Genomic DNA, 16,663 nt, shown 5'->3' on the forward strand with positions numbered 1-16,663 from the left:
AGCGCATTGGTGGGACAGTGGCAAAGGAGGTAGCTCGGATGGGCCAGTGCGACGCGAGAGGGCCAAAAGGCGAGGTCCTTACCATTGCCGGGCAGTGGAGGGTCGGATACACCGCACGCTGTGGGGACAATCACACGGGCTCCCATGAGCACACACACGCGCTCCTCCAGCCGAGTGAGCTTCTGCAGCTTGGCGCGGCCACCCCTGGCACGGGCCTGGCGATTAAACGCTACTTTAGCCTGCAAGAGAAAGGACGGGCTGTAAGTGCGCAGTGAAGCCCTGATGTAGTGTGCACTGCCTCCCATGGTGGAATAGCTTGGACAGAGTGAAGCCCTGATGTACTGTCCACTGCCTCCCATGGTGGAATAGCTGGGCCAAAGTGTAGAGTGCCGAATGGCCATTTGATGCTCATGACTGTCCCAATGCTGCTGGCTGAGGGCTGGCCAAAAGGACTTTCAGGTCCCTTTGCCCATCATGTCAGGTGTACATGCAAGAATGAGGAGGAGACTGGAAAGGCTACTCACCCTCACAATCCTGGTCAGATCGTTGTATTTCTTACGGCATTGTGTGTGGGTCCTGGGGGCCTCGCCGGTGAACGTCACCCTCTGGGCGATCTGCTTCCAGGCTTTGGTGTAGTCGTGGTGGGTTGGATTCCTCCCACTCTCTGGAAACAAGATCTTGCGCCTCACCTCCAGAGCTGTGACCATTATGTCCAGATCACCCTCTGAGAAGCGCAGGGCACGCTGACGGGCCTTCTCTGGCGTTGCCATGACTCCCTGGGGCTGAGCAGTAGTGTTGAGGCCTCTTTGCAAGGCTGCAGTGTGCAGGGCGTGGCAGCAGACCAATTCGTCCCTTCCCCCTTTAAGAGCTGGTCGGCACCACGGGGTCTGCTGTCAGTGCAAAAATGACCGCACCCGTGCTGCGCCCCGCCTGGGCGCTATCCCTCTGGACCGCCGGCTTAGCGCCTAAAGAGAGTAGTGGAACGCCTCTTTTAGCGCTCCACCAACCTCTTAGGGCGAAGCCACTGAATTCCCGGCAACGGGGCGCTACTTTGGGGCGGGCGCTAACTTCGGGCGGGCGCTAAGGTTAGCGCCCCAAAACTGCCTATACTGAAAATCTAGCCCATAGACTTTACAGTGGCGACGAGTCCGATCGTACCCTGCGGCAAGACTACCAAAGCAACTAAAGAGCGTCGAAGAGAGGCAACCGCCCTCGTCGTTCTGCTGGAAGAAAACACGAGGCTGCAGCAATAGAAAGGAGGAAGACTTTAGCAACAAAAGCTTCCATCAGCAACAGGCACTGACTACCCTTCTACCACGTTGCGGAGTGAGCCGATCAGCAGGAAACAAGGCGGCCGCGGAGACTGTGAGTAGGGGAAAGTGTAAAGAATATCCGGAGGATAAGGGCTGTGCACTCGACCACGGTCGAGGGGGAGCGGAGCCGGTCAGAAAGTCGGGTCCAACGGCGTCGTGAGACAGCCGGACCGCGATCGGCGGGAAAAAGCCGGGCAGCGACCGAAGCCACGAAGCGCTGAGACCGGGAGCTGGCGCGGGAAGAGAGAAACTCAGCCGCAGCCGGGGAGGGAAGCACCGGACTGCGTGAGGGCTGGGAGGCGAACGGGAACAGAGCGTGTGGGAGAGGCAGAGCCGACCAAAGGAGGCTGCGCGAGAGCCAGTCCAGCGGCTGAACTGTCCTCCACCAACGGGGTACCCAGCGCCGGTAGAGCCGAGTGTGCGGGAAAGAGAGAGACAGAGCCGAGCAAGGGGAGAGAGACTGTGCGAGAGCCAGTCCAGCGGCTGAACTGTCCTCCACCAACGGAGTACCCAGCGCCGGTAGAACCGAACGTGCGGGAGAGAGAAAGACAGAGCTGAGTAAGGGGAGCTGTGCAAGAGCCAGCCCAGCGGCTGAACCTGTCCGTTGTGGGGAAAGCGTACCCCTTCCACCAGGGAAGAAACGCGGGAAGCCGCCATTAGGCGGCGAAGACGACAGAAGCGGGAAACCGCCATTGAAGTGGGCGGGGAGAGAAGGAAAGAGCGGGAAACCGCCATTTTTGCGGGAAAAGACGCCATCTTAGGAAAAAATAAATAAATAAATAAAAATTGTGTTGTACCCAAGGAAAGGAAGATGCCTAAGTGGGGGGACATCAACGATTTTAATTCTGAGATAGAAGACTGGGCCACGTACGTGGAACGTATTGAGATACATTGTAAGGCTAACAAAATAGCTAAGGATGAAAAAGCTTTAACCTTACTTAACATGATGGGTGCGAAAACATTCGGGTTGTTGAAGCATCTTCTCTCACCAGCTAAACTGGCGGATCAGACTTTCGATGATATTGTAGCAGTGCTGAAGGATCACTTGAACCCCACACCGTTGATACTGGCTGAATGATTCAAATTCTATGCAAGAACGCAGAAGAAAGACGAAAGCAACACGGAATACTTGGTCGAACTGCGTAGGCTAGCGGAACACTGCCAGTTCGGAGGGAATCTGACAGAGGCACTGCGAGACAAGTTCGTATGTGGATTGTCCAAAGAAGGGACGCAAAAGCGACTACTGGAAGAGAACGACCTCACACTAGACAGGGCTGTCCTTATAGCTGCATCGCACGAAGCCGCAGCGAAAGGAACGGCGGAAATGCAGCTAAAGGCGGCGGCACTCGGGGTGGACCAAATTACCTCGAGGACAACAAAATGCTATCGTTGTGGGAAGACAACACACGACCAGAATCAATGCTGGGTTAAAAACCAAGAATGCAGGAAATGTGGCAAGATCGGGCACATAGCTAAGGTATGCCGGTCAGGAACAACGTACAACAATAAGGAGTCACCACAAAAATGGTACGGAAAAGTGCAAGAGGTGACTAGGAAGAGTCTGAGGGAACAGAAGTCGGACTCACACTCCAAATGCAACGGACTGGACAGTCTGAGAATTCACAATGTGAGTAATGAAGCTGACCGACAAACTATCTGGATAACGCTACAGATTGCAAAGGTCCAAGTAAAAATGGAAGTGGACACCGGATCGGCGTTGACGGTCATGAATAAGCATGACTATAAAAAGTTTTTCAAGCATATTCCACTACGGGATACGGAACTAGTACTACAGACATACACGGGGCACAAAGTATTCCCCATCGGAAAGATAGAAGTCAAGGTGAGATACAAGGATAAAGATCACCACCGGCTGGACCTGTATGTGTTGCCTGAGGGAGGTCCACCACTTCTGGGACGGGAGTGGATCCGAAAAATAAAGATGGACTGGCATTCACTAAACACCATGACGGTGGATTCGGAAAAAGAGGATGTCAAACCGGAACGGTTGCCCAGAATATTGGACGAAGCTAAAGAGGTATTCCAGCAAGGACTGGGAACACTGCGAGGAATTAAAGCAAAGGTTAAGATTGCAGAACATGCAAGCCCAAAGTTTTTTAAGGCCAGATCGGTACCTTACGCAATACGACCAGCGGTGGAGGCAGAACTGGAAGAACTTGAACGATCAGGGGTTCTGTCAAAAGTGGACTGGAGTGAGTGGGCCACGCCCATTGTTCCCGTCATGAAGTCCTCACCAAGTAATAAGCCAGGGGGACCGGGGAAGGTCCGTATCTGCGGAGATTTCAAGATCACTGTGAATCCGGTGCTTCACACGGTACAATACCCGCTTCCGCGGATTGAAGATATCTTTGCTTCGTTGGCTGGAGGGAAGCACTTCACGAAAATAGACCTGGCTCAGGCATATTTACAGATGGAGGTCGAGGAAGAGTCACGCCAGTACCTCACCATCAACACTCACAGAGGCTTGTATCGCCATAATAGACTGGTCTTTGGGGTAGCTTCGGCGCCAGCAATTTGGCAGAGGGCCATGGAACAGGTGTTACAAGGAATTCCAAGCACGCAGTGCTACTTAGATGACATTTTAATCACGGGAAAAGATGAGGAAGAACACCTCACGAATTTGAAACTGGTACTCACCAGGTTGAAGGAGTATGGCCTTCGGGTTAATCGCAAGAAGTGTGAGTTCTTCCAAAAACGGATCTCATACTGCGGTCATGTCATTGACCGAGAGGGACTGCATAAGTCACCTGAAAAGATAGAAGCGGTCGTGAAGGCCCCCGCCCCAGGAAACGTTTCACAGTTAAGATCATTCTTGGGGTTGATTAATTACTATCACAAGTTTCTGCCAAATTTATCCATGGTGCTGCATCCGCTGAATGATCTGTTGCGGAAAGAAACACCATGGAAGTGGAGTGAAGAATGCAAAAGGGCTTTTCGCAGAAGCAAGGAGTTGATTACCTCTGAAAAAGTGTTGGCTCATTTCAACCCAGCATTACCCCTTCGTCTAGCTTGTGATGCTTCCCCGTACGGAATTGGGGCAGTACTTTCGCACAGGCTACCAAATGGCTCGGAAAGGCCAGTGGCATTCGCGTCACGATCATTGACACCCGCGGAGCGAAATTACGCTCAAATAGATAGGGAGGCCCTCAGTCTTGTGTGGGGCGTGAAGAAATTCAACCATTACCTACAATGTAAAAAGTTCACATTGCTGACAGACCACCAGCCGTTGGTGTCCATATTCAACCCAAACAAGGCCGTGTCCACCATGACAGCACAAAGGTTACAAAGGTGGTCCGTGTTACTTGGGGCACACCAATATGAAATTGAGTACAAAAGGTCCAAACAGCATGGAAATGCTGATGGGTTATCACGCTTGCCATTGCCGATGGTGGAAGAAGCGAGTACAGTGGACCCAGTAGAGTTGTTCCACTCATCCATAGTGGAGTGTCTACCGATAACAAACTAAATGATTGAGAATGAGACAAGGAATGACCCGACTCTTTCACGAGTCTATGATGTAACGGTGGAGGGATGGCCAGCACAGAGCGAACCAACACTGCAAGCATTTTCACAGAGGAAAGAACAACTGTCAGTGTGTCGAGGAACCCTGATGTGTGGATCTAGAGTGGTGATTCCACCCAAACTCCAAAAGAAAGTGCTAAAGGAGCTGCACGAAGGACATCTGGGTGGAGTAAAGATGAAGAATCTAGCAAGAGCGTTTGTGTGGTGGCCAGGCATTGATGGAGACATAGAGGAGATCACGAAGAACTGCCTAGGATGTCAGAGGGTTCAGAACGCGCCACCACAGGCTCCTCTGCATCCATGGGAGTGGCCCTCATCTCCTTGGCAAAGAGTACACATCGACTTTGCTGGTCCATTTATGGACTCGATGTTCCTAATAGCGGTGGATGCCCACTCCAAGTGGCCGGAAGTAATTAAGATGACCACCACCACGACGGAAAAAACCATCACAGTGTTAAGGACTATGTTTGCTCGGAATGGCCTGCCGGAACAGATCTGTTCTGATAATGGACCGCAATTTGTGTCCGAAGAATTCAAGAAATTCTTAAAGAGCAATGGGGTTAAGCATTACACGTCAGCCCCATACCATACCGCCTCCAATGGATTGGCTGAAAGGTTTGTCCAGACCTTCAAGAAGGCCGTAAAGGCCATGAGTAATGAAGACATAAGTCTACAACATAAGGTGGATAGCTTTTTGTTGGCATACCGGAATGCAACACATGCGGTCACAAATCAAACTCCCGCAATTATGTTTTGTAGTAGACGCCTAAGATGCCGGCTGGATTTGCTCAAACCAAACGTCAGAAGGGGCGTAGAGAACCGGCAATTCCAGGGCATGAATGAAAGGGCCACTAGATCTTTCCAGATCGGTCAACGAGTTTTGGCCCGGGACTACCGTACCGAGAAATGGCAGCCTGGAACTATTGGAAAAAGGCTAGGGCCGTTGATGTACACCGTGGACATTGGGGACAATATAATAAGGCGCCATGTTGACCAAATCATAGGGTCCGCCACAAATGGGCAACCGACTTCACCACCTTACCCGGGTAATGTTGAGTCTGAGATACCCAGAACACCTACTTCCGATCTGGTAATACTGGAATCAGCTGAACCTGACACTGTCTTTCAAGCCGAATCGACTTTGCCAGAAGCACCTACTAGCCCGCCTGGAATGACGACACCACTGCGGCGTTATCCGGACAGAATCCGGAAACCTCCAGAAAGACTGAATCTATGAACTGTCTTACATAAGCTGTATATATGTTATAATGTATGTTCACTATGGACTCAGTATGTTGAAAGCTAAAAAGGGAGGATTGTAGTGTACGTACCCGTCTACCTTTAACGAAACTATTGTATGTAACCGTTCACCTTTAAGAGAACTACTTTAGGTGTGGCACTACTTGTTTGGCTTCTGTATACTGTAATACCGACAGTGACCACACCAGTATATAAGTGTTGTGGCAGGATTGCTGGGGCAGATTCGCCCTGACCTTCGAATAGTAAAGACCTGTTTGTTTGTTATTCCTGAAGTCTGTGTCGTTATTAACTGTACAACCCACAGACTTTACAACCATGTCCATTTGCCACTAAGGTAATTCACACTTTACCTTTGAGTCACCAAGGTTTTATATACTCCTGGGGGTAAATTAAGCCATCCAGTTAGACATGAGTTGCAGTTATTCAAATTTGCTACTTTAAGATCTGAAATAAGCAATTTAACCCACACAAGTTAGTTGACTTATTATAAAAAACAACAGAAAATGCTGGAAAAACTCAGCAGGCCAGGCAACATCCGTGGAGAGAAATTAGAGTCAACGTTTCGGGTCAAAACCCTTTATCAAGACTTATTATAATGTTGGTTCCAAAGGGCTTAGATTGGACAGGTGACAAATGTTTGTATTAGGTACACAGTATGAAAAACTGAAGGATGCATTTTTTGAAACATTCATTTTACCTTTGGCAACTAGGACTATTGAAAGGCATGTTTTAAAAAAAAAACTAATACAGCTTCAGAGGCATCCAGAACTATGAAGGACTTTAGAAAATGGCAGCTTCATGAGGCAATACAAAGTATCCATTCCACTGTGAAATATACAAAGGCACACAGTATTAGAACAGTTTGGCTCTGCTGAAACCAGCAGGTCTCCTTGCAGCTCCAGGATGTTGCTATTCTGGGGTTCCTCAAGTCCTCTAAAGGTCAATCAACTTCCCACCAAAAACAAGCATAAAGAGATAACTGGACAGCTGCCGGCAAACGTTGATGGGCAGCTCCAAGGCCTTTCGCCATAATTCGGATAAGTTGCAGGGGAGGTTTCAGCAGAGTTTCGAGGGTGGGAAGAGGGAAGAACCTGGGGCAGCAGAGGCCCAGACTTTCTTTGTGAGGCTGAGGGGGACACTCCTAGCCCCACAAAGGAAAGTTTAACACATACTTTACTGGGCCTCACTGATCAGGGCAGCTGTGGTGGGCACCTTGCTCTGACAGCCGTTATAATACCAACAGGGTCCTAATGACATATAGAACTACGATTTGCATGTATTAATGAGGATCCCATCTGAATCAGGCAGGCGTCTTAGCTACCTAAAAATCCCAGTTAAGATGGCAGCAGGTAGGAACAGAGCGGGAGTGGGACATTAAGTTTTGAAAGACGATTTTAACAGCACGGCCACCTCTTTCCCACTGGCAGGGTGAGTTAAAATCGCCAACTAATTTTCCGTAGGAAATTCTTTCCAGTACTCAGTGCAGTCGCAATTCACTTGTGACTAGTGGTGCTGATGATGTAAGGGTTTGGAAATATCAGACTGACATTAATGGGAACTGCCCCAATACTTGGTTCGATTGGTGATTTTACTTCACTAGAGGTAAGCAATTTCTGCTGAGTGAACCAATATTGGATATGGCATTAATTGGACAAAACAATCTTTAATTTCAAGATAGTTATTTTCCACAGCTATAAGTTGTCATCAAAATTATTGGTAGCCTGGAAATACAACCATACTTACCAGCAACAATAAATGTTATGGTAACTGATTAATTTTAATTCACAGCTGCCTTCAAAGTGAAATGTATCATTTGTACTGTCTTTTGGGGGTTGGGTGGAGTCAGGGCATATGTTTGATTCATAATGGCATAAACTGATTGCCAAATTTGAAGGAAAACTGTAAATTCTTTAAAACATTTTCAGCACTGAGTGGATGGCATTACTTCCCCTTCTCATCAAAAGTAGATAATACTATGGTGATTAACTCTTTTAAAAGGAACTAGATTAATAACTATGAAAGGGATTGAAGAACATAGCAATATAAGTATAGACGCAGCAGATCAAATATTTTTTCAGAACACTACATGGTAAATTTCCCAATTGTGCCCTCCCAGTGTGGACTCTCATCTGGTGAGGATACATATACAGAAAATGTCCACCATAGCCCAGAAGTTTGGGGCTTTTAATTTTAATGGATGGAAAATTATGAGCTGCATGCATGCAGTTTCCTAATATAAACTTCCAACAGGTAAGGGTCTGTGCTGGGAGTGGACAATCAGAAGGAAATTCTTTTGTGTTTCTTGAAGGCAACCAAAAAAAATTCCAGGATAACCATCCAACTTTATAATCTACATTACTCAACCTTGATCAGTTGCAGATGGAAATAGAAATTGCAAATGGAAATGTTTTGGAAGTTTTACCTGGGATTATTCAGGTCTCTAAGGAGAAGTGTCAATTGTAAATGCACTATTGAAAAGAGTGGGCTCAACATGAGGTCTTTTTTTGTTCCACAATACTTTCCTTACTGAAGATGCCATCACTGCCTAGTGCACTGCACCTTTGTTGTAAACTTGCGCAGTTATATCTAGGGTTGCCAACTTTAGGACATATTTCTGGAGGTTTCATCACATGACCTGCTTCCAACTGTCCTGCCAGTCAAGCAGTCTTTTTTCCTATCTCCAATATTTTTATAACTAATACATGGAAGTGTTCAAAGAAAATGAAAAAACACACTTTTTTTTATGTCCCTATTATTTTTCTTCTGGGTTGCTTGCAGCCGTATACAGGAGATTAATCTTTAATTCCTGGAGACTGCAGGATAATCCTGGAGGATTGGCTATCCTAGTTATACTGTAAACTCTTCACAGTATTTTGGCTCTTAAGCATAGTACGAATGAATAATAGTTCTGTGTTTGAGTCAAAATTCTTTGGAAAAGCTCTTTATAGTGCACCTACAAAGCATTAGCTAGCTACAATGATACCATACTTTCCAGAATTTGCTCAAATTGAAGAAATAACTACAACCCTTAATGGTGAAACAAATACAACACAGGATTATATTGTTAGATGATTTAATCTGTGACTAAAATGTGAAGCAATAATAATAAAAAAATAAGGTATAATTCCTCTTTATCTTTTGGATTCATACTTCCTGTATAACATTCAAATTGAATATTGCATTGATATGGTGTTTTTTGTATGTTTAGGAAAATTCAAAAAAGTACACAGGAGTCTTTACCAATAATTGGTCTAAATATATTGGCAAGTGAAAGCAGGGGTATGTATAACTTTCTGTAATTAGAAAAAAGACTAGGTTAGGTTTGGTTTATTGGATGTATTTTATGTTAATTCTGTAACATGTTAACTGATATCCACTGTTACAGTGGTAGGAAAACCTAACAAATTTGTTTTTTTTAGAGGAAGGGAGGGAGCATCTTATTTGTTATCACTGTCACTATTTTGAATCAGGTAAATAATTTATTTTTGGATATGTTGGTCTCTAATTTTTCCCCTGTCTCTCTTTCTGATTTCACTGCTGTACATGTCCAGTGGCCAAGCAGCCAGTGATGATTCTGTCATCAATTTTCCTCCTTCCCTTATGAGGAGGCAACATGGGCCGTACTTGGCACCTCTGCACAGCATTACAGCTAGGATAGGCATCTCATCAGAGTGAGGGATCAAATTTATGTCCCACTCCACAATAGCACCACACATTGGTGCACTGTCAACAGAATCATTATTGATTTCACTACTGTAAGTAGCAATAGAAAGGACTAATGCTATTTTATTGTGAGAAACACCACATAATTTGTACCATAAACCTGAATAACATTTTAATGGAGAATTAAATTATTTCAGTCCTACTGCTACAAGATCTGATTATTTTAGCATTGTGTCATTTCATGCTGCCAAAGAACAGTATATTTTTCATTTGTTGTCTTGTGTGTACCATGAGTACACTAAGCCAAGCAACTGGAAAATCACAGATGTCAGAAGCCTGTGACTTCTCTTTCCCATACCGTTCCACATGACCATCTACAGTTTTTTCTCCTGCCACTGGCATTCATCATATTTGTCCTTCTTTTCACTTATGTAAGAGAGAAAATTGTTTCTGATCAATAAAAAACATCCTACAAAAGTATGCAATCTTACTTTTTAAATATACCATTAGGGCGTATGCATTACATAAAATAGCAAAACATAGTGTAACAGCGTGAGAGAGGGATGATATGTGAGGCTTTTGAGAGCTCTGTATCTGTTAGGGTTGCAACTTTAATAAGTTATATAAAATGTTAGAATGACCAAGGCAAGGTGGTATAGCTTTAAGAAATCATTGATGTTAATTGCCTTTAACCAGGAATGACTATAAGAATAAAAAACATGGAAATAGTTGAGTTGGGGAGAGGGGTTTGGAGAGGAAGGAACTGAGAATGAGAAGGTGTAGGCTGGAAAGTAATCTGTTACTCTCTTGTTCATCGCTGCACTTAAAGACACAACTGCCGTGGGTGAATAAACCCCACTTGTTTTAAGCACTAGTCTGCGTGTTTAATTGATCACTGGGTCTTGGGTCTGCTTCAGCTTATTACACATGGTGTCAGAAGTGGGATTTTGGCACTCTGAGAAAGGCCAATACACACCATCATGGAGGAAATTCTGAAAGCATTCATGCAGGCCACATTGGCACAAAAGGAGCAAATTAACAAGATTCTGTAACTCCAACAAGAAACATCGGATTAGAATGGTGAAAGTGGAAAGAACTGAGGCCGAGATCCAGAATTTGATGCAGAGACTGATGGCAGGAGGATCCAAAGTGACAGACCCGCAACCTATCTGGCCTAGCTTGATACTGCAAAAGATAAAAGACGTACCTTCTGGCCTTCGAATGATGCGTAAAGCAAGAAAAGTGGCCAAAAGAACAGTGGACAGGGATTGTGGCTCTTTTTTTGTAGGAAACGCCCAAAAGGCAAACTTTGACTTGGAACCAATGGATGCAGCTGATTACTAGACGCTGAAGGAGGAAATCCTGGCCCATACTAGAGTAACCCCCATGGTAAGAGCTCGGGAGCCTACTGTCAACAAGGGCAGACATTGATGACGAAGTCCAACACCGCCTTCAGTGTGCCAGTGCAGCCTTCGCCTGAGGAAGAGAGTGTTTGAAGACCAGGACCTCAAACCCAGCACCAAGCTCATGGTCTATAGAGCAGTAGTGATACCCGCCCTCCTATATGCTTCAGAGACGTGGACCATGTACAGCAGGCACATCAAAGCACTGGAGAGGTACCACCAACGCTGCCTCCGCAAGATCCTGCAAATCCATTGGCAGGATAGGCGCACCAACGTCCGTGTTCTTGCTCAGGCCAACATCTCCAGCATCGAAGCTTTGACCACACTCGATCAGCTCCAATGAATGGGCCACATCGTCTGCATGCCCGATACGAGACTCCCAAAGCAAACGCTCTACTCGGAGCTCCGACACGGCAAGAGAGCCCCAGGTGGGCAGAGGAAACACTTCAAGTACACCCTCAAAGCATCCTTGAAAAAGTGCAACATCCCCACCGACACCTGGGAATCCCTAGCCCAAGACCGCACAAAGTGGAGGCGAAGCATCCGGGAAGGCGCCGAACACCTCGAGTCTCTTCGCCGGGAGCAAGCAGAAGCCAAGCGCAAACAGCGTAAGGAGCGCACCCCAACCCAAGAACCCCGCCCACCTGCCCCTTCAACCACCGTCTGCCCCACCTGTGACAGAGACTGTAGGTCCCGCATTGGACTCATCAGTCACCTGAGAGCTCATTTTTAGTGTGGAAGCAAGTCATCCTCGGTTCCGAGGGACTGCCTAAGAAGAAGAAGAACTCTAGTACGATAGCAAAATACTGCAGATGTTGGAAATCCGAAATAACAACAGAAAATGCTGGAAAAACTCAGCAGGTCAGGCAACATCTGTGGAGAGAAATTTGAGTTGACGTTTCGGGTTTGACCCTTCTTCAAAACTGGAGAGAAAAGGAACTAGATCGAAGGCAGGGCTGCGATCGGACAAAAGAATAAAAGAACCAAAAGAAGTAAAAGAGATTAGAAGCTAGACGAGATGGTAATAGGCTGGGATTAGGTGTAAAGTGTGCTGGCAGGGCAAAAGATAGCTGCCAGGTGTGAGAGAGAAACAAAAGGAAAGGGGGGGGGGAAGGAAAGGAGTGGAAAAATATAAGTAAAAATGAAATAGGGGCCGAGGTTATGATCTGAAATTGTTGAACTCGATATTGAGACCGGAAGGCTGCAGAGTGCCTCATCTTCCGATTAGGCACTCTGCAGCCTTCCGGTCTCAATATCGAGTTCAACAATTTCAGATCATAACCTCGGCCCCTATTTCATTTTTACTTATATTTTTCCACTCCTTTCCTTCCCCCCCCCTTTCCTTTTGTTTCTCTCTCACACCTGGCAGCTATCTTTTGCCCTGCCAGCACACTTTACACCTAATCCCAGCCTATTACCATCTCGTCTAGCTTCTAATCTCTTTTACTTCTTTTGGTTCTTTTATTCTTTTGTCCGATCGCAGCCCTGCCTTCGATCTAGTTCCTTTTCTCTCCAGTTTTGAAGAAGGGTCAAACCCGAAACGTCAACTCAAATTTCTCTCCACAGATGTTGCCTGACCTGCTGAGTTTTTCCAGCATTTTCTGTTGTTATTAAGAAGAAGAACTCAACGGTTTCAAACCTGGGCCTATGAGATGTATAACCTCCAAGATCATGGATATACGACCTGATCCACCAGGGCCAGCGATGGCTGCAGCACAAGACAAATCATCTGCCGAGGATCGTGGAGCTGGTTGTCGTGGACCGATTCATCTGAGCTCTACCCCCAAACGTCAGGGGATGGGTCGGACAAGGAGAGCTGGTGATCACCCAGGAGTTGGTGGCCATAGTAGAGTGATATCTGATGGCAGAGGAACTGGCTCACGATCGAGGAGATGTCTCTCTCCAGGATCCTATGGCACCCTCCTAACCCAAAGGAATGCAGAGATCCCAGTAAAACTGTACGAGGGAAGTGGGGTGCTGAAGTGCAAGAAGCTGTGAAGGGACATTGTAACCTCTTTGATAACAAAGTTAAAAATGTTAAATATGATAAGCTGTTACGGTGTTGTCATTGTGGTGGGTTAGGGCATATTGCAAGACTATGTCCTAACATTGGGGAACCTATGGACTGTAATCTGGGAAACCAGAACTCGGCCTCTGGGGAGGATTATTTAATTGGCATAGTGTAAGCCATGACCCATGTGGAGACCATCCATTGTTTCTGAAAGCCCATAAAGTTAAACGGTAAATAGGGTCACTCGAGATCAACTCGAGACCCTTTCCACTAGTAGAGCACCTCTGTCAGACGCCGAGCAAGAAGGTTCCTGAGAGGATCTTCATGGGAGAAGGGAAGACTCCCTTGAGGAGCTTCCCAAGAGTATAACAGATGTCAAACGGGAACAGTCTAATCACCTGGCTTTTCAGAACATGAAAACCAAAGTGGTATCCATTAATGGACACCCGGTAGAAGGTAAATAAAAAAGGACTGACTCTTATGATATAATTGAAAATGATTTGTTGTACAGGGTGACCAGTGAGCATGGGGCAGAGGTAAAATAACTATTGGTTCCAAAACCCTATCGACGGCTAGTATTAGATCTGCCATATAAACACCTGTTGCGCAGGCATCCCGGGGTAGAAAAAACCCAGGAGAAAATTTTACGATTTTTTTTGGCCAGGGATTTATACAGAACTTCTATTGTATTGTAATATAATCTATTGTATTATGAAGTTACATAGATACATAGAAGATAGGAGCAGGAGTAGGCCATTCGGCCCCTCGAGCCTGCTCCGCCATTCAATGAGATCATGGCATGACCATTCAATGAGATTCTTCACAGTCACTAGGTCAAAATCCTGGAACTCCCTCCCTAACAGCACTATGGGAGTACCTTCACCACATGGACTGCAGCGATTCAAGGAGGCGGCTCACCACCACCTTCTCGAGGGCAATTAGGAATGGGCAATAAAGCTGGCCTTGCTAATGATGCCCACATCCCAAGAACGAATAAAAAAAAAAAATTCCTATCTCGAATGTCAATTGGTAGCACGTAAACCTCATCTCTGTGCTCTGTTAGTCCCCTACCCATAATCGATATATCCTTCGAAAGAATTGCTATGGACATGGAGGAGCCTTTGGCAAGGTCTCCAAGCGATACCAGTAAGTAGTAGTTGATTATGTGACTAGGCAGCCAGAGGCATATTACAGAACATGGCATCAAAAAGCATGAATTGTTAAGGGTATTTCCAGGGTGGGAATTTCAAAAGAAATTCTGACAGATCAGGGGACTCCGTTGATATTCAAACTACTCGGAGACCTATGTGCATTGTTAAAGATTGTGGGGCTTAAATTGGATAACCCCAGCAAACAAGCACAGGGATCGCGATTAACCCGCACCTTTTCACTGTGATGCAGGCAACATGCCAAATTTGTGCTGCCTGGTGTTTTAAATGATTGCTGCATGCAGCCAGCACTCTCCTTGCTGTTCTATGGCTACACGCATCAGCAGGGGGCCCAATATTGCAAGTGCCCAGCGCTACGTAAAGGGAGCCTGCACCTCTTAAAGGGGTGGTGCATTCTGACTGGAATAGGTGCTAGGAGTCGTTTCAGAAGTGAATCTGACCTGTGAAAGAGTGAAGAATGCCTGACCATGGTAGAGAGCATGCACCAAGAGTTCCTGATAATGTGCTAGAGGCATTGGTGGAAGAGGTAGAATGGAGGAGAGATGTCTTGTATCCTCAGGGGGGTTAGGAGGCCCTCCAGACACATGCTCAGGAGGCAGTGGGAAGAAATAGCAGCGGATGTCAATGCCAGCAGTGTTGTTCCTCAAACATGGATGCAGTACAGGAAGAAGTTTAATGATCTCACATGAGTTGTCAAGCTGAGTGAGTTCATCTTCAAATGGCATATCCTACCAATTGCACCATTAACTCAATTCACTACACCCTTATCACTCACCTAGCAACAAACACTTATTCAATTCAATTCAATTTTATTTGTCATATATGCAGCAGACGTGTGTACTGCACAATGAAATGTTGATTTTTACGAGTCCTCCCAACATTGGAATAAATATGGCATAACAATGATAAAAATACTAATAGAAATACAGTAATAATAAATAAAACAACAGTAATAAATAATAATAAATTATACGTTCATGAGTCTTATGGCCTGGGGGTAGAAGCTGTTTCGAAACCTGCTGGTACGAGACCGTATGCTTCGGTATCTCTTACCAGACGGGAGCAGGGTGAAGAGGTTGTGACTGGGGTGGCTCGCGTCTTTAATGATTCTCAGGGCCTTCCCCCGGCACCTCTCGGGGTAGATATCCTGGACAGCAGGTAGTTTAATTCCTATAGTATGTTGTGCAGCTTTCACCACCATCTGTAGAGCCTTGCGGTCTGTGGCGGTGCAGTTGCCATACCAGGTAGTGATGCAGCCGGACAGGATACTCTCAATGGTACACTGGTAGAAGTTGGTGAGAATCTGGGGGGCCATTCCAAATTTCTCCAGTCTCCTGAGGAAGAACAGGCGTTGGCATGCCTTCTTCGTTACAACGTCGATTTGATGTGACCACGTTAAGTCCTCCGTAATGAATACACCCAAGAATTTGAAGCTGCTGACCCTCTCCACCTCGGCCCCTTCGATGTAGATTGGGGTGTGTCCCTCCCCCTGCCGCTTCCTGTAGTCCACGATCATCTCCTTTGTTTTGCTGATGTTGAGGGAGAGGTTGTTGTACTTGTACCATTCTGCTAGAGCTCTTACCTCCTCCCTGTAGCCTATCTCGTCGCCATCTGTGATCAGGCCTACAACGGTAGTGTCATCAGCAAACTTGATGATGGAGTTGGAGTTGTGCGTGGCCACGCAATCGTGACTAAACAGGGAGTACAGAAGGGGGCTGAGCACACAACCCTGGGGAGCTCCCGTGTTCAGGATCAGTGTTGAGGAGGTGTTACTGCCTATTTTCACCACCTGGGGTCTGCCCTTCAGGAAGTCCAGGATCCAGTTGCATAGGGAGGTGTTAAGTCCTAGCTCACTTATCAACCAGGACTCAATCCTACCATTCATATGCTTTACCTCACTCTCACACACTTAGCACTGTTGCAAGCCTCGCACTCACAGCTTGTACACACTGGGAGCTATTCAATTATGACAGCCACATCATTCAAACATATTGCACGACACTCACTGACACACTTCTCTCTTTCTTCCAGGAGAAGGTGGCACATAGCAGCAGGAATTAACTGGAGGGGGATAAGCGTCCTTGCATGTTTTAACCCCCATGGAGGAGACAGTGCTGACCATCATTAGAAGGGGCATCACTGAAGCCGTGGCCATTGGCGTGCCTGAAGCGATTGATGATGAGGGTATCGGCATACCTAATCCTCCTTCTCTCATCCCATTCCTCCCTCACCCTGCAATCTCTTCTGAGTGAGAAGCTGCAGAGGGTGTAAACATGCACTTACATAAGAACATAAGAAATA

At 46.4% G+C, this 16,663-nt stretch overlaps 1 protein-coding gene across 1 annotated transcript in view; it reads left to right on the forward strand.

Annotated features, from left to right (window-relative positions):
* The window catches only part of LOC147117522 (zinc finger CW-type PWWP domain protein 2-like), a 139,642-nt gene that overhangs the window by 71,913 nt on the left and 51,066 nt on the right, over positions 1 to 16,663 (forward strand). The window contains exon 4 of the mRNA XM_085988575.1: positions 9,325 to 9,395. Coding sequence (XP_085844701.1) covers positions 9,325 to 9,395 — 71 coding nt within the window. The remainder of the gene's footprint in view (positions 1 to 9,324; positions 9,396 to 16,663) is intronic.

The sequence above is a fragment of the Somniosus microcephalus genome, chromosome 5 (genome assembly GCF_052327205.1).
Source record: "Somniosus microcephalus isolate GS21.2 chromosome 5, FLI_Smic_1.0, whole genome shotgun sequence".
Lineage (NCBI taxonomy): Eukaryota > Metazoa > Chordata > Chondrichthyes > Squaliformes > Somniosidae > Somniosus > Somniosus microcephalus.